The sequence below is a fragment of the Pangasianodon hypophthalmus genome, chromosome 11 (assembly GCF_027358585.1).
Source record: "Pangasianodon hypophthalmus isolate fPanHyp1 chromosome 11, fPanHyp1.pri, whole genome shotgun sequence".
Classification (NCBI taxonomy): Eukaryota; Metazoa; Chordata; class Actinopteri; order Siluriformes; family Pangasiidae; genus Pangasianodon; species Pangasianodon hypophthalmus.
Window position 1 is genome coordinate 18968291 of NC_069720.1, and position 18294 is coordinate 18986584.

Here is an 18294-nt window from a genome sequence, read left to right on the forward strand (position 1 = left end):
ATCCGGTGTCATTTACAGGTTCTCAGTACCAAAATCAGAAAGTGTTAACAGTGTTCACTTCAAGTTCCACATAATCTAAGATGAATAAAAAAACAAATTAAAAATTGTACTTTTATTTAACAAAGAAAACGTATAATCAATGGAGAAATATTCTGTAAGGAGACATCTATGTAACATTTAAATTGGATGAGATTAGATTAGATTAGGTCCAGCTTTATTGTCATTGTGCAGAGTACAAGTACAAAGCCAGTGAAATGCAGTTAGCATCTAAACAGAAATGCAAATTGTAGCATGGAGTGATGCAAGAAAGAGACAAAGACATTTATGTAACATTTTCAGGAAAGAGAACTGGTGAACAGGAAAGACAGTTGCTGTCTGATTTTTTTTGTGGGAACATGAGAAGCTATGATATTTTGTCTTGTTCACTTTCAGAGAAAGGAAAAAAGAGAGGCTAGTGAGGGAACTACTGTTTATAGCTGCTATAACATAAGTGATAAGAGGAACTAACTTTCAGTGGGCACAGGTTCATTGACACTGGACATTTGAAGTTGTTCAGTTTCTGTGAGCCTATGCCCACTATATCATCAGATTCTTGCTCTTGGCAGGCAGGAGTGGAAACTGGTGGAGTCTTCTGCTGTTGAAGCACATTTGCCTCAAGGTTCTGCATATTGTGCGTTCTGAAATGCTTTTCTGTTTCTCACGGTTGTAAAGAGTGGTTATTTGAGTTTCTGTAATCTTCCTGTCAGCTTGAAGCAGTCTGGCCATTTTCTTCTGACCTCTCTCATCAAAAGATTGTTTCCTCCAACAGAACTGCCGATTGCTAGGTGTTTTTTTCCCACACCATTGTGTGTAAACTTTAGAGACTGTTGTGTGTGAAAATCTCAGGAGATCAGCAGTTTCAGAAATGCTCAGTAATGACAGCTGTGACCCTGTGTAGGACAAACGGTACAGAAAATGGATGGATGGATGTTCAGGTCCAAATATCATGGACTGCTGCTTTTTAAACTTTGATGTATTTATTAGGCTATATAAATGTAAATGTTAACTCTAAGTGTGCTCTACCTAGCATATGAATGATTGTCCTCTTCATATATATCATTGTTGCAGTTTGTTTTACAGCATATTTACAGTATTGCATGCTTTTACATGCTTTACAGTATATTCTCTCATACTGCTTTTAAATATAGCATGTGCACTGTTTTTTTTTAAGTTCTTCGGGTTACCATAGCTAATTAAATCTTTTACATAAGAAAAACAGTTTTTGTTTACATAAATCTGGTTGTGGCTGTGAAAGCCGGTTCTAGAAAAATAGTGCGACATGGCACGCCACCCATACAAGTGTGTGTTTGTCATCATGACTAGTGTGACGTTCTAAGATCATTGACTTTGCTGCTTGGTTTTCATTGTGAACAGGATGCCAGTTGTCCCAGTGGCTGTGTAACAGGGTTCGCTTCTACACTGGGCTCTTTGTGGCTCACTTACTATGTGCCCCATACGATTCTTTTGTGTCTGTCTACAGCATAACAAGAGAGAAACTGGCTCTCAGAGAAACACATGCGCTCGAGCAGTTCTCAAATTTCCTTGGTTAATTCTGGAACTAAAGTGTCAGGGAGCAATAATTTACCATCACTTAATATCACTTATGAAGTAGTAGTAGTATTACTTAACATACGATTTCAAGAAATCCAAAATAAAGACGGGGATATAGATGCTCATATAACTAGCTAAGTAGGAAGTTGGCCTTCATGCAGCCCTATTTGAACTTTTGCCATATCACATAATTCTTTTAAATCGATCAAGCATGGACACAGCACTGTAGAGAGGACAGTATTGAATATCTGTCAGGTAGGCCTGGGCTCCTCTAGAAAGCTTTTTATGCTGAATGGACATTGGCTGTGATGGGTGATGGGTGGGGGTGGGGGAGGGGTGGATGCTGGGGCTTAGGGTTTTTGGCGCGGTGTGTGAGTGAGAAAGGAGTGTTTAGGAGATAGGGCTGCACAGAGTTAATGGTATTTGCTGAGTGAACGAATTATGCCACAGATCACAGCACATTGAGGTTGTTGAATAGCACAGTGCCATAGGCACGGCTGGACTCATGCAGCACTTCCTCAGCCTTCCCACGACCTACTGTCTGGTTTCTTTCTGTTCAGTGACAGGTGGAGTTTAAAATTTGAAAAAGCACCCAATGTACTGTATAATTATAGAGTACAGTTATTAACATGCAGCATATTTTTGCTGGAGGTGTGTTAAAATTAACAAATTAAGCTTTTCATTATGAAGACAAACAAAGCTTTGGATTTATAGCCATTTTAGTGTCTCATCCTTGATTTTGAACATATTTTCAGTGATCACTGATATAAACTATATCCCCAGGAGTTTGTGGACACCTGACCTTCGCTCCCGTATGTGGTTCTTCCCCAAACTGTTGCCACAAACTTTGAAGCACACAATTGTATAGAATGTTTTCGTATGTTGTAGCAGTACAGTTTCCCTTCACTGGAACTAAGGAGCTCAAACCTGTTCCAGCACGACAGTGTCTCTGTGCACAGAGTGAGGTCAATGAAGAAATGGTTTCCCAAATTTGGCTTGTCCTGCACAGAGCCCTGACCTCAACCCCTGAATGAACACAAATCCTCACAGCCACGCTCCAAAATCTAGTGGAAAGCCTTTGAAAGAGTGGAGGTTATTATAACAGCAAGGGGGACTAAATCTGGAATGGGATGTTCAACATGCACATATGAATGTAATGGTCAGGTGTCCACAAACATTTTGCTATATAGTGTATGTGTATATATTGTGTACTTGCCTGTGTTAGTATTTCCTCAGTAACAGCTGATTTATTCAGTATTGGACCTGAATTTCATTTTTATCTCTGCCATCCTGGCAGTCCAGAATGAAAGAAAGAAAGAAGAACCATAACTCACAAATGGAAAACACATAGCAGAATAGAAAAAAAAATCATAGAGATTCATAGATATAAATATTTCACTATCAATACATTTACCTACTCCACTTTTTGACCATTTCTGTTACTTTTGACAAGGAAGGGAAAGAATCTGTAGAACATGACTAACACAAAATATCTCATTTGTTTCATCATTTTGAAGTAGGGGTATTCACCTTTTGCACTCAGCAATACATGTACTTCACAAATGAACCACAAGAGGTCACGGTTGACCAGTGAATGCATCTTATACAGCCACTGGCTCAGGTTAACAAAAATCAACCAGTCAAAAATCAACCAGTCAATCAGGTAAAAGTACTGAGACACACAACCCGACAACTTGTCATCCAAGACCTCATGACTTATGACACTGATTGCAATGCTAAATGGTTAAAAAAAAGAGGCAAAAACAGAAGCTGTTAATTAGACAGCTGCATTAATGTTTTATCAGATTGACAGAAGACAGAAAGTTGTCATCTGCTCTTAACAACTGTTGGATCCTCACTCAAATGTCAGAGAGCGATCAGCCAGGCGAAACAGCACATGTCAGGTTGACTGATATGTTTTAGAACGGTTTGAGCAATGCAATTGCCACCTCCAGCCCAAAGCCTCTTTCTCTCTCTCTCTCTCTGACTCTTTTTTTTCTTACTCTCTCAACAGGCAACTTGTCCATTCATCTATCCATCCACATAAATGCGCCGTGGTTACATTTTTTGGGAGAAGAAGCCCCCCTTCCCTTCCTCCTCCCCCTTTCCCTCTCCTCCCTATTACTCAGAAAGAGAGACCCAGATCCAGGAGGGAAGGTGAAGGCCGATGAGCGAGCAGTCTGCTGCTCACAACACCATACAGTCAGGAGAGACAAAGTAGATCTGTGGAAGGTTGCACCAGGTTGTGCTGGCGAGTCCCAGAGGCCTGGCGGAGGAAACCTCTGATCCACCCATCCCTGACATGCCATCACTCCCCACCGATGGAGGTGAATATTGGAATATAAGAAACTCCTTACACATGAGCAGTAACATTCAGCATTTTATCCTATATGCACATACAGTATATCACTTAACATACAACTATACAAAACATTACAAATACCTACGTTAAAGTGTTATAAGTGTGACTGGATCAGAGTAATACAGTTTAATATTACACAAAGTAAGTGCTCACACACACAAATAAATACCAAGTCTATTAATGATATGTTTAGTCTGATAATTAGGTTTGACCCATTTATGAAATTTTAGTTAATTGTAAAATAAACTAATTGTAAAAACATTGCAAGTAATACTTTAATTGCCTCTTTTGTTGACTGTATGCCTCTCTCATAGAACAACCATTTATCACCGTTGAACATGTACAAATTCTTAAACTATAAAACAAATTACATAATAAAAGATGAAAGAGATCACAAAATAAACAATGTGCTATTGCAACAAAACATGCACGTAGGCTAAAGACATTCAACTTCAGTTTTTTTCATGTTACCATACCTTTCTGTCAGTTAGGGTATCTACTTTATTTCCATAAGAGCTCAATTAAAAATAATAGCTAAGAGATGGATTTATTTAAACTTTTATTTATTATATTATATTTTAAGTGGGTCAAAAGTTTACATAAACTTTGTTACTATGTATTTGTGGCATTGAATTTAAAAGGTTTAACTTGAATCAAACTCTTGGTCTAGCCTTCCACAAGATTCTCACCATACTTTGCTGGAATTTTTGCCCATTCCTCCTGACAGAACTGGTGTAACTCAGACCGGTTTTAGGGCCTCCTTGCTCAGATGTGTTTTTTCAGTTCAGTCCACAAATTTTCTATGGGATTCAGGTCGGGGCTTTGTGATGGCCACTCCAATACTTTCACTTTGTTGTCTTTAAGCCAGTTTGTTACAATTTTGCAGTTCCACTTAGGATCACTGTCCTGCTAGAAGACCCAGATGTGACCAAATTTTAATTTTCTGGCTGATGTCCTGAGGTTTTCCTTCAGTATTTCTATGTAATCCTGCTTTCTCATGATCCCATCTATTTTCTGCACCAGTCCATTTTCCAGCAGAACACCCCCCACAACATGACGCTGCCACCCTCATGCTTCAAAGTTGGGATGGAGTTCTTTGGATTAAAGGCCTCACCCTTTTTCCTCCAAACATAGTCCTGATCATTATGGCTAAAGAGTTACATTTTTGTTTCATCTGACCAGGGAACACTCCTCCAAAGGCTGGTGATCACCTGCAAAATTCAGTCTGGCTTTTATGCTGGTGGTCTTCTTTGGTGATGTAGGACTCTCTTAATGGTTGGATTTTCATATTTGGTATCTCTAATTCCTTCACCAGTTCCTTTGTTGTTGTTTTGGAGTTCAGTTGAACCTTTTAGACTGAGGTTAGTTCATCCCTGGGAGTTAATTTGTGCTTCTTTTCTGAACGATGTGGTGTCTGTGTGGAAATGTGTGGTTATAAAAAAACAAAAAAAAAACAAAACAAAAAAAAACCAGATAAAATATCTTTAGCCTAGTTTTATGTCAACTTTTGGCCTCAACTTTACTATGGCAAAAAACTTACGACCTTCCTTGTTATCTACGAGACATTTTAGCAATATATTTGCAGCGAAACATATGATGTGTGTGGATTGTCTTATGGTTAAGTGATGTGTGGTCATATCAAATAATGGTGATTAGGCAATTATTTCAGTAAATATTAATTTTGACAGGCCTAATATCAACTCATGTCAGTAAATGAGCTGGGAGCATGTGTAAAGAATGGAACCTATCACTAAAGTTCTCACTGGATTTTCATAGATGATCAAAGGTCGTCCCCCGTGAACTTGCCATCTGCACTGTCCAATCAGAATGGTGTCAAGAGAAAAGTTCGCACTAAGAAGAAGAAGGGAGTCATCACTGCCAATGTGGCAGGAACCAAATATGAGATTGGTAAGAAATCTAAGCCAGCACCACCCTCCCTGCCTCCCTACACAGCTATCGCTGGCCTGCACATACAAAAGATGTGGCACTGTTCTGATGACGTTACAGCTATCTCGTTAAAGGCACAGAATGGCAGTGGATGACAGTCTACCATTTGTAAACACATAGCACTCCTTTAGATTTGAAAGAATTATCAAAATTAAGAATTACTTAACAGAGTTACAACTTCTGAGAGTTTTCTGTAGCCCCAAATGCTGCTGTAAACAGTGTAAAAAAAATTTATGCTGCCATTCTGTATATTTACCCCTTAGTTTCTGTATTCTTCAAGCAAATGAGGCTGAACAGGGCCACTAATTAGGACTGTGCTTGAGTTAGTTATTACCATACCGTGTCACATTAGTGTCCTTCTCACAGGCCTCACTATGGCTGTTAGTGTTTAAACACACTACAAGCAAAACACAGAAATTTGCCCATCAGCATTATCGCATCTCTAAACATGGCACTAATTGGACTTTTAAGTGCTCTAGTCTAATGGTAATGACAAAATGAGGTTTATCAGCTAAGTAAGGGTTATATATTCAGAGATCATGTTACAACCAGGTTGAAGCACTAACACTTCTGGGCTTGAAGTAACACTTTAGTAGTTATAACCAATTGGGAGTGAAGCAAGGAAGTCATCACATAACATTACATGTAACCTAGATTTTAATGGACTGTAGAAATAACTAATATCCTGCTTCATTAGAGGTTAATTTTATTTTACTGGCTTAATAATGAATAGTCATTGGTGTAATGTACAAATTTTTACCTATTTGAAATGTTTAGCTACTCTTTGGAATTTCTCTAATGCTCTCTTCAGTTGCGTATTTACATACGAAAATATCACAATATTGCAGAGAATTAGAATAAGGGAATAGCCTGCATAAGTATTTTAGTACATGCACATACTCAGCAAAGGATCTCTCACTGAGTACCACATAGGGTGAGGCTTTTATTTTCATAGCACTGAAATAAAAAAAAAAATTTATTTTTTAAAAACTTTCAGTTATTTAAATACCCAGTATACCTATCTTTATCTTGGTTATTAGCAATATAAACAAGATTTATGATGATAAAAAATCAAACCAAAACTATTTGCTTGATGATCCTCCTAAGAGTAGGTGTGTATATGTGTGTGTGTGTGTGTGTGTGTGTGTGTGTGTGTGTGTGTGTGTGTGTGTGTGTGCGCGCGCGTGCGCGCGCGCACTGGTGGGACTTCCAGTACAGTGGAATGCAACAAGAAGCAAAATCTCAAAGCAAAATTATAAATGTAAATGTTCAAAATCCAAAATTTGGATTTATTATGTGTTTTTTGACTTAAATAATACAGTGTATATAAGTTTACTATTGTGGAATATACTAATTTTAATTGACTACTTTTCTTTTTTGCAGTTCGTATTGTCATCGGGGAGTTGGCCTTCCACAAAACCAGAGATGAGGATGAAACAGCCAACCTCATCTGGAACGACTCGGCCGTACAGCATGAGAAAATCGCCGAGCTCAGGAACTACCAGGTGCAGTGCCATTCACCCACATCCACACATCTAGTTGAAACACTGAGTTAGTGAAAGGAAGTCAGTAATACGTTGAAGGTCACTGAAGGAAGCGCACAGTCTTTCTGTCTCTCTCTGTGTGTGTGAAGCCAGGCGTGAGGGCCTCAAGCTCCTCCATTTCTGGGGTGTGTGTGTGGAGAAAAACATAGAAGAATGTGTCTGGCTCTGCCAATCCTTCCAACTTTCTCAACTCTCCCCAAGCAGGAGCGCTGTCAGTCTGCCATATCCATGTGCCAGTCACTCCAAAACCAGCCTTAACAGTACTCTGAGTGGCAAGAGCGCATATGGGCCTGAGCAAATCTCCTTCTCCTTTGGGTTAACAAAAAAAATCTTGAATGATTTATTCACTCTGTAGCACATGGTTGCAGAAAAAAGTCAATTATATCCTTTGACAGGCTTTGTCTTATTGACCTGTGGTATGAACAGCTTGTTGACACTGTACAGACCCTCTCTAGTTATTGGAGTTATATTACAGTGCTGCTGAATTCCCGTGCTGATTATTTTACTCTAACAGCACGGCTCTGACATTACTGCCAGCTTTAATAATAGCATAATAGCAATAGCATTATAATAATATAAACCTATAAAATATCGTTATAGGAATAGGGACGTGTGGTGGATGATGTACATAATGTAAAGCTAATAAAACAAATAAAAAATTTAAGTAGGAAAATGTAATCATTGATATGGACATTTAGGGAGTCTCGGGTGTCTGTATTGTTAAGAGAGAAAAAATGAGAGGCTGGTGAAGGAATAGGTGTTTATAGCTGCTATAACATAAGTGATAACAGGATCTAACTTGTCTCACAGACATTCCACAACATTAAATGTAACTACAAGAGGAATAAAACACTTTAGGATGTGCTGTTGTAGGAAACTAATCCACTTCAGTGTGGTAACAGTAACTCTGCTTCGTGTCCGGTCGTATCACACCACACCGTCGTGAATTATTTTCCTATAAAAGCATGCTATGTCTTGTTCTATTCCTTATTAAGCTTATGTATAAAACCACTTGATTTTATTGTAAGCATTTTGTAAAAATTTCATTTAAGGTAGTTTAAATCTGTGATATAGAAGTAATGTGAACTGCTGTAATATGTGGGCTCTTTTAATGTTTTATAAAACCACAATTCACACTCTGAGGGGGGGAAAAAAAGGGTGCTAAGGTGTAGCTTTCCTTGTCGCTGGGGTGGGGTGGTAACCTCAAGGGTACACCTTTTCTACGGTGTAGTATCTTTTACTGAGAAATTATTTTTAAAAGTACACCATATCCACACTAGCAGATAAAAAAAAAAAAAATATATATATATATATATATGGTACAAAATATAGTACAGTACCCTTGGGGGTACCACCCCAGAGATATGCAAAGGTAAAATTTTGTACCATTTTTTTATAGGCATTTAGTGAGATTGTTTCTTCACAGCTAGAAATATTGTTTCCCATACATCGTATTCTTTCAAATTTTCCTTGAATAATGAAGATGATTTGAAAATGACCTTTTGGTCACTATGGTTTGGTCATCATAAAGCACACATTACAGGTGATCCAGAGAACATCAATCCCCTTTGGTAGTGAGAATTCCCCTTCTCATTTTAACATATCACAGGATCATAGTGAGAAAGAAAAATACTCTAAATAGTCCAAATAGGTTTGATTTTCATGCTTGTGACATCCTTCTCTTTCATGTCACCATGTTGTTGATGTTCTTCCTCATTATGGCTGTCTCATCCGGATAATCACAAATTCCTTCTACACTCGCTAAAATGCTTGTTTTTTTTCCCCCTCTTTCTTCCTAGTGATTTGCTCTGAAACTTTGCTGTCAAGCTGCAGTTCATACGGTCCTAATTAATGGCCCTGTTCAGCCTCATTTGCTTGAAGAATACAGAAAAGCTCACTTTTCATACTCCTTTCCTTTTCCCTCTTGTTGTATTCAGAGCAATTCATTCATCTGTCACTACCTACACTTGCAGGGGCTCTGATGCAGAACCAATTACTTCGCCCCTTGAAGATGAGATTGATTGTCTATGTTTTTGTGTTTTCATCTAAAATTATCTGGTCATCCAAATAAGGCTTAAGAAAGGTTTTGAGTTTGGCTTTTGTTTTGTGTCTGTAATTGGGCATAAATGTCAGAACATAGTTGCACTTCATGTTTTTTGGCTATAATGTGCTGTTTTTATTTTTGGTGAGGTGAATTCTAAAACACCCTCTGAATATGATTATTTTCCTCAGAGAATTAACCACTTCCCCGGAATGGGCGAGATCTGTCGAAAAGACTGTCTGGCAAGAAACATGTCCAAGTAAGTCACTTTGACCTTTAAAAAAACAAAACCAATATTTCAAATGCATTTCAAACACCGGATTCGCGACTTGTTTATCAAACACTGTCCTCCAGGTACTCCTAGTCCAAGCTCTAGAGTGACTATTTTTCCTTCTTTTTCTCCTCCTTCTCTCAGGATGATTAAAAGCCAGCCTCAGGAATACAGCTTCATTCCCAAAACCTGGATTTTCCCGGCAGAGTATACTCAGTTCCAGAACTACGTGAAGGAGCTTAGACGCAAACGGAAGCAAAAGACATTCATCGTCAAGCCCGCAAATGGAGCAATGGGTCATGGGTAGGTCACAGTGCTTGATTTCACACGTGTGTAATAAGTTGCCGTGGAAAAACATAACCTTTTCATAAGTAGACCGCAACATCGCATTTGCCAGAAATCACTGTTATTTGTTATTAATTATAAACAGCTTATAATTGGAGTTTTTGCTGTTTGTCTGATTCCTATTGTTTCTTCTGCCTCTGTGACTTTCTGTCTCTTTCTGTTTTTGTCACATTATTTTGCGTGGTGATTTAAGACTGTGTTTGGACCATATTGTAGGCTACCAATGTGATTTGCCTTTAATTCTGATACTTTTAAAATAGTCCTTGTCTACATGAATGAATGAGTGTTAGGCCTACAATAGGTTTTGAAGTTGGTCACATATTGATCGGAAGCTACTAAATTGAATCGAAGTGTATCATATAGTATCAGATTTAGTGGTATCCTTAAATATTGAATCGTGGCCTTATGAATCGAAATCGTATATCACGTGGAAGCCTGAAGTTTACACCACTAGTACAGTAGAGTTGATAGAAGTTTCAGTAGGTTTACCCATAAAAGCTATAAGTTTCATAAGAATTAGACTTATGTCATAAAAAATGTACAGTTTCCTCAGAACCATTTGCTTGGGGTTTCATAATAATGACTTTCTGTATACTCGGCTTGTGTTTCACTTGTACACCAGCAGATGGGGGTATTGACACAGATAAGGCAGCAGAAGCACCACAGGCAATTTTTTTTTTTGTCATCCTTTTGGTATATGAATGTGCATTGCTTATGAAGGTATGCTACAAGTAAGCCGGTATTTATTAAAACTAAGAGTCATCAAAGGTTGAATTATTGCAGCATGTTATGAAAGTGAAAGAAGATGAGCTTAACTCGGCCACTCGGAGGGGGGAGAGGCGGGAGATTAAATTTGAAAACGCTCTGCGTGACGCAGGAAATGAAGTTATATCTTCCTCCGTAATTTATTTTCCAGTTGGAAAGCTAAACTCATTGTTTATGTCTGAGCTTAGGCATGTTAAAAAAGCACAGAGCATCGGAGGCGTAAAGGAGAGATCCCCACCGGTGCCAAATTAAACAGTTGGCTAAAGTGGGTTTTGATTATCTGCCATCAGAGCTCATCAATCATGTCACATGATTCGCCACTACAGCCACAAACGACTCTTACCCCATTCGGATGTAGTGCAGCTAAGGGGAGCGAAGCCAGATTTCAAAATGGCAAACATGCAGGCAACAATATGTTGGATCACTATGACTGGGATAAGTGGCCATTCTTGTGGTGCTATTGGTGTTGGTTATTGAGTTATAGATTTTTTTTTTAGCACTTTAAGTTAAGAAAAGCCTGTTAGCCCAAATGACAGTTGTATTATTGGCATAACACACACAGTCATTAAAAAAGAGAAAATGTTCTCTCGAAAATATGGTCTGTGATTGTATGATGTGCATTTGACATGGGGTATGAACAGCTGTAACATTACCATTGGTTCCAGATTTTTAAATATTGACTTGTTTACTAGGTAAGGAATAAAACAATTCAGGATGTGCTGTCATAGGAATATAATCGATGATGCGGTGGTGTGGTGCTGTTCCTACCCCGAAGATTATTTGTTAATAAAAATTTGCAATTTGCCATCGATTACAAGTTTTAGTTTATTAATTAATAACATCATGCTTTTAACCATTTGTAGTCATATATAGGTTTTTTCCCCATCTCTTGACGTTAATGGCAAAAAATGCAGTTTGTCATGAAGATTTGCCTGAAGACATTCTTATGGCGAAAAACGTACTGACTGTTACAATGCACTGAAACCTGTGACTCCTTCCATTGTACATTTTTATTTGTTAAATAAGAGCATGTTTTTAAAAATATGTTAGCTTTTGGTTTATGTGGAGAGTTTGTCATACAGGTCCATGTGAATGGGCTGTTACTGTAGAAATGATTAACATTATAACATATTAGAACAAGCTCATTAATATAAACCTGTCATTTACAGGAAATTAATCAAGACTTGTTGACCAATCAGATTCAAGAATTCAACAGCGCCGTAGCATATGTTAATGTATTTTTTGTTAGATTTATTTAACCAGTTATATTTAATTAAATATCTTGTTTGGGATGCTGTGTGAGGTGCTTGCCAAATGTATTTCTTTTGCCTTCATAACAAGATTTAGATTTATGTAAATTATTATATATATTTTCCCCAAATGAGTGATGCTTGGCCTGAGAAACAGCTGTATTCCAAGTGTCAAGAGCAAGTGTTATGTTTAATTTAATTAGCTTATTAATCAGCTTAATACTTTCTTTGATAAAAGGCCTAAGATTAAAAAAAGCATGACAATTTTTGATGTGTCACTGGAAGGTGGAGCACAGCAAGCGTAACATGTCCGACTCTAATAGGTTGCAGAACAAATGAACTGTAACTCATAAACCCTTTTCCCTCCACTTTCGGCTTAGTGCCTCAAAGTTAGAGCCTCGGCTAAACATTTCAAACTCATGTAAACCAGAGTAGGAAAAGCATATAACCAATTAAGCTAACCTTGCCTGATGTCAGTATATTTTACTGCCTGAAGAGGTTTTTTTAAGGCCCCCTGTTTGCAAAATACCCACCGGTTCACGCCATCATGCATTCTTCCATTGGCGCATGTACTCATGACTGTGTGCCATAACGCCTGAGTGCCGGCGACAAGCTCCCCAAAGCAAATAAATGATTGCAGAGGCTGAAATGGTCCGTGATGTCTGATCCTATTAACCTGCGCCTAGTCATGGTCTAGAAACCAGCAGCAGAGGCAGTCAACTTAATAAACCCCAGCCTTTCTGTTATTCTACAGAGATCCATATTCAATACAAGCACACAAAACAGTTTCTTAAATATGTATGGAGCACATTTCAGGAATGTTCTCTTTAAAAAAAAAAAAAATCTTATACATTTTCTCTTGCAGTATATCTTTGATTCGGAATTGTGAAAAACTCCCAGCACAAGACCACTTCATTGTCCAGGAGTACTTGGACAAGCCCTTTTTAATGGAGGGCTACAAGTTTGATCTGCGCATTTACATCCTGGTCACTTCCTGTGACCCTCTAAGGATCTTCCTCTACAATGACGGCTTGGTGCGGATGGGAACGGAGAAGTATCATGCGCCTAATGAGTCCAATCTGGTGAGAATGCCATATATTATCAAAACGGATAGGAAACAGTGTTAATGTTTGGCCTAATATTTCCTTCCAGCTGTTCTTTGTTGAATTGTACTCTTTCTGACATTTGATATTGCCACCACTTTTATAGGACCCAAGAATGATTAATGGAAAAATGACTAGTATCAGAAGATCATCTGGATACAATTATAGTGTGATATTACGTGTTACCACAGCCATGCAAATAAAGCATACAGACCTCATTTGTTGTTAATAGGCCAACAAATCTTTTGTAATAGATGCTAATGGTTCCTGCTTAAGCTGATTTTTTTCTTCTTTGTCTTTCTCTCAGAGTCAGCTATACATGCACCTGACGAATTACTCAGTAAACAAACACAATGAGAATTTTGAGCGTGATGAGACCGTGGATAAAGGCAGCAAGAGATCCATTGGCTGGTTCACTGAATTTCTCCGCAGCAACAACTACGATGTCACCAAATTCTGGGGCGACGTTTCCGTAAGTCTGCTACATTCAGAAACCAGATAATGTGTGGTGGCCTGGGGGACCCTTCACATTGACATTTTCTATGACTATGGCTCTCCTGACCTGAAATATGTTTCTCCTTCGCACATATCTCAACCACAAGTAAAATTATAGCATTTTTAAGTAAAATTATAGCATCTGGTTACCCCCTGAAGTGGAGGAAATTGCATTTAAAGATTCCATTCCAACAACAGCATCATGGCTGTTTTGACAGCCGGTATTTGATTACATCGTGATTGATTAGACTTTTGTCCATAGTACATAGCTATCCAACAACTTGATTAAAGCTTGACATTTGCTGTGTGAGGAAATCACACACAGCTAGTGAGGTTTTAAGCATCTTTAAGCAGACTGCCTGTTTTTACCAAAACATTTGTTAAACTGGCTCCTTACCAACGTGATCTTTGCAGGCAGACAGCCGAGGTAAGGTTAGAAAGTAAATAAAAACATTTCCATGTCATTTTTTGAAATATATTTATGGTTTCTTAAAGCTGAGGTGTCAGAGTATGATATAAGCAGGAAAATAAATATAGCCAAAACCAGATTTTTTTGTCTTTTTTGGCTGTTTTCCCAGACTGCCTCACATAAGTGAGTTTCTTTTTTTTTTTCTTCAACAGTTAACACATTACAGTTCACAGAAAATGTGCATTTTTGTCATCTCTATGCACTTGTGATGACTGTGCATGGTCAATTAAAACAGTCTTACAGATGGCTGTGTATCTAGCCTGATCAGTCATCAGGAAATGTCCATTGTTATTTCAATCAAATATGCTCATATGCTTCTGTGTAGCCACTTTAGCCTGACACTTTGGTTACATGCTATTCCACTTTACCCTTTTTATCCCCAAGGGAACTTTTTTGTCTGTGTTTTTATTTCAGACTGCAGTTTGAGCTGTCATTCTTTTTCTTCGCTGTTCTATTTTCGTCCTGTGCTTCTGTGTTTTACTAGCTCATCTGTCAGCACTGCGGTGTCTCAGTGCACCGTTCCTACCTTTAGTAGGCGGCCTCAACCTGTCCCACTCATGTAACTGCCCTTCACCTCTCTGACACTCGTGAATATGTGAATACGCAGCGATTAGGAATCTTGCTTTCCGTTTTCTTCTGCTAGTCTATTTTACTGGTTTTAAAATCCTGCTGGATTTTGTAAATAACCAGCAAACATTGTCTTTTTACTCCTCCCTCCATGACCGTTTTTCTTTGTCTTCTGCTTAGATAGATTCTATTTCCTGTCAGTATGTTAATTTTTTCTTTCACCTCTTTGACCACATGGCTCATTCTATTGTTTTTCCTTTTAATTTATTGTATATTGATATCTAGTTCTCATGCCATATACAAGTCTGTTTGCTGTTTCACTTGACTTGTTTGCTCCAGAAAAGAGGAATATTCTTCCGAGTTGTAAATGCCACACCCGCCACATTTCCACCATGTGGCTGGTTCTTGCTGTTCCTTGAAGCATTTATTCCTCCCTGTCCTGTTTAAACTTGTGACTAAATACTAATCACTGACAACGGGTGGGCAAATTATATACTGATTAACTAGCCCCCAGGGCAAGTTCACCTTTTGGTTGCCTGAAAAACCGTCAGTCTAGAAAATGGCTCCTAACGTAATTTAACCCAAATGCATGACAAGCTAGTTAGCAGGCTGGTCCTTTAAAAGAAAATTCCATCCCGAAACACATTAAATATGTTCACATTGAATACTGAATATTTGTCATGTGCTTAGTGAATCTGGTGCTAATTTGTTGGTTGCTGTATTCCCGTGAGTAGTTAGCGGTTGCATGCTGCTCTGCCATCGCAGGGGGATATTGTTAGCACAGTTACAGTGGTATTATAGGAGAAAACAATTCCGCAATCTCAGACATAAAACCAAAGAGTAAGAGCATCTTTTCTCACTCCCCATTTTCCAGTTAATATTAGTATTAATAATAGTATTAATGATGAATCAAATGTAGAAATAGTGGAGACAGTAAATGTTGGGCTCAAAGTTCCAGACTATTTCAGAATGCAGTAACTGTTACCCCAACATGTATTATTTTCCTGTAACAGTATGGCCCAAAGTGTGTTATTCCTTTTATACTATGACGTATTACTTAATGTAGGCAAGAGCACAAAATCCAGCTTCACACAGCTGGGAGCTTGGAAGGGAAACAAAGAAAATTTCAAAGAAATATCTCAGTAATCGGTACTGTTCTTGTAGCGTACCAAAACTCTGCCAAACATGAGGCATTGTTGTTTCCTCGTTATTTACTACAGCACTTGTAAATCCATATTCAAAAATCATATTTTTGTGAAAACATTCATTTTCTTTATTTCTGTTGTTCCAGTGAGTCAGAATCACTCAGTGTTGCCGAGGAACTAGCAGAGGTAAAAGGATGGAGCCTTTTTTTTTCTGAACTCCTACGCTAATGCAGCATGTCAGGATAGTGAAAAAACTAAGATAGCATATTCACTCCTGATTTAAAGGTAACTTGTTTGAATTCGACTCTCATTTCAAATAAGTAGCACACAATCCTTTTTCATAGTTGGTGCGATATTTGTAATATTAATTTGTAAAAATGAATAAAACAAAAGAGGTGATTATGTGTTTCTCTCACAACCCCATTTGTAAATCAAGTAACCCCATGTGAGGTTACTAGTTTGGGAACCCCTGACTCTATAGCTCATGTTTTTCATGCACAATTTGTGTTAATCCTCTAGCCCTTCTTGAATGTCATTTTCTGAAAGCAGGAAGCTGTTGGCTGGGTATTTCTGATTGGATATTTTTGATTGACTGCTGGGCCTGATATGCCTCTACAGCACCAGACACGCACTAAAAATTTATCATCACTGACAATGGTCCACCACCCAAATAACATATGGTCAGCGGTGGTACTCTGGTGGTTCTTTAATGTGGGGGGTTGACACATTGTGCATAGCAACAGATGCACTATAGTCAGTAATTGTATACCTAAAAAATGCACCAATATGGCAGGCTTACTTGATACAATGGTCAGTGAAGGCTACAAGGTTGGTGTACCTGATAGACTGGTAATTCAGTGAATATAATTCATTTATGCACAGGAAGCATGCTGACGTACACATTTATATATATCCAGAGACCCAACCACAACCACCTACCCCCAAAAAGACACTGGTATGCTTAGGCTCTGACGAAAGACCAACGAACCCAGAACTCAGACTTCAGTACTGCTGCTCTGTACTCAGTAGGTTTACACACAGTGGTACTGCAGCTGAACAATTCCCTTTTGGAAGTACATAGAACAAGGGGTCAGTAGCACTTCTAAAGGAAATGGGGGGTGGGGGAGGGGTCATTGTCTTTTTATGTTTTCGGTGATTTAGAAATGTCTAGTGGTAGTTCAGTTATGATCTCCTGGTAAGACGCACTGAAAGAGAATTCATCAGTACTACTAAATGGTGATAATGATTTAATCTTCTGTATGTGATTCACACCCATATCTTCATTAAACTTGGTATTCACATGACATTGAAGTCAGGAGATATGAATTGGTGTGGAAAGATTCCTACTTTAAGACTGAACATGATTGCTGAATTTGAATTTTTTTTTTTTTTTTTTTTTTTCCTTTTTTTTATGGCAGGAGTTGGTGGTGAAGACACTGATTGTGGCCGAGCCTCATGTGCTCCATGCATACCGTATGTGCCGCCCTGGACAGCCACCAGGGAGCGACAGCGTCTGCTTCGAGGTCCTCGGCTTTGATATCATCCTTGACCGCAAGCTCAAGCCGTGGCTGCTGGAGGTACAGATGTTATTCTTATTTTGTTTTGTTGCACTTAGATTTCAAGAGTATGTCCATTCTTGATTTCTGCTCGTCCCTGACTTTTCTGCAGAAAAAGAAAAGTGTACTATAGGGGCAGGTCCCAGGTATCTGTGTGTGGAGGCGGGGCAGGTGAGAGATAGAAAGGTTGCTGTTAATGTCAACATCACAGATATGTACTCCATTTTGATCCTGATCTCATCTTACTGTCTATGTGGAGTTTTTCATGTTCTCCCCCATGTCTCTGTGGGTTTTGTCTGGGATCTCCGGTTTCCTCCCACCTTCCAAAAACATGGCGGTGGGTGGATTGGGTATGCTAAATTGCCCCCAGGTGTGAATGAGTATGTGAATGTCTGTGTATGTGTGTGTGTGTGTGTGCGCGCGCGCATGATGCCCTGTGATGGCATCTCATCCACCCAACTGTGTAGCACCCAGTGTTCCAAGGATAGGCTGCGGGTCCTGAACCTACCTAGGATAAAGCAACAACTGAAGGTGAATGAATGAATGAACCCAAGTCTCAATTCCAGACAGCTTCCTGTAGTACACTACAAGCCAGTATACAGGAATGCTGCGTAAGCCAGTATTTATAGTAAATGTAGTATAGGGAGAAGGAAACCATCTGGCATCCAGTTTTTGGTTAGGTAATTTAGCTGTAATATTACTTACGCACGTCAAAAATATCGTAACAACCTGTAACCTGTTTATAGAACCAGCTCAGTGTGTTTGACACAGCAGCGTCTCTGACGTATGAATAAAGTCTCTGTCAGTCTAATCATGGTGATACGAGTTCAGTACATCCACTCAG

General features: G+C 38.7%; 1 protein-coding gene across 1 annotated transcript in view; it reads left to right on the forward strand.

The window, feature by feature from the left end:
* ttll7 (tubulin tyrosine ligase-like family, member 7) overlaps positions 1–18294 on the forward strand; it is a 58296-nt gene that overhangs the window by 5424 nt on the left and 34578 nt on the right. Inside the window, exons 2-9 of the mRNA XM_053238108.1 lie at positions 3605–3917; positions 5729–5860; positions 7283–7404; positions 9676–9743; positions 9900–10058; positions 12981–13197; positions 13526–13690; positions 17313–17471. Of these exons, the coding sequence (XP_053094083.1) occupies positions 3893–3917; positions 5729–5860; positions 7283–7404; positions 9676–9743; positions 9900–10058; positions 12981–13197; positions 13526–13690; positions 17313–17471 (1047 nt within the window). The 5' untranslated portion in view covers positions 3605–3892. The remainder of the gene's footprint in view (positions 1–3604; positions 3918–5728; positions 5861–7282; positions 7405–9675; positions 9744–9899; positions 10059–12980; positions 13198–13525; positions 13691–17312; positions 17472–18294) is intronic.